This window comes from Solanum tuberosum, unplaced genomic scaffold (genome assembly GCF_000226075.1).
Source record: "Solanum tuberosum cultivar DM 1-3 516 R44 unplaced genomic scaffold, SolTub_3.0 scf00085, whole genome shotgun sequence".
NCBI lineage: Eukaryota > Viridiplantae > Streptophyta > Magnoliopsida > Solanales > Solanaceae > Solanum > Solanum tuberosum.
The window spans coordinates 1,556,649-1,557,194 of record NW_006239014.1 but is presented as its reverse complement, the minus strand read 5'-3'; the positions used below and the strand labels follow the sequence as shown (position 1 = coordinate 1,557,194).

At 37.2% G+C, this 546-nt stretch overlaps 1 protein-coding gene across 1 annotated transcript in view; it reads left to right on the top strand.

Annotated features, from left to right (window-relative positions):
- The first annotated feature begins 316 nt into the window (after positions 1-316).
- LOC102578202 (ATPase family AAA domain-containing protein 3C) overlaps positions 317-546 on the top strand; it is an 8,332-nt gene continuing 8,102 nt past the window's right edge. Inside the window, exon 1 of the mRNA XM_015308615.1 lies at positions 317-540. Coding sequence (XP_015164101.1) covers positions 495-540 — 46 coding nt within the window. The 5' untranslated portion in view covers positions 317-494. The remainder of the gene's footprint in view (positions 541-546) is intronic.

The following is a 546-nucleotide window of genomic DNA, read 5'->3' as shown; positions in this document are numbered from 1 at the left end:
AATCGAACTTTAAAGAAGCTTTAATGGCTGAACATGGAATCTTTCAAATCCGATCAACTCAAATCTCCTTTAAACAGTCTCACATTTTAGAAATGAGCTCCTCTCAATTTTCAAGTCCTTTGATATATTTATTCAATCAAAACAATTCACATTTACATTGAGTTGTTTTGGATAAGAAATTTCGACTTATATGAATTTTTGTCTCATTTTCTCTTGTCCTATTATTTTGGGCTGCATTCAAACACTTACCAATTTGGCCCAAACCCGGTTACTCCCTTCACAAGAAATGTTCGACAAAAGGCGGCACCAAAATTACAGCAATATCCCCAATCTAACTGGTCAATTAATCGATCCTCTTAAACCCTAGTTTTGACCACGCCATAGTTGCAGGGTTTAAGCTCGTTCGTACCAGACATTGAAGAACTCTGATTAGCTTCACGTTAATGTTGTATTCAATCTTCTGTTGATTCGAGCAAGAAATTGCTTTGTTAATAATGGCAGCTTCGAAGTTGTCTTCAATGGCAGCAATGGCAGCTGCAGCTGCCA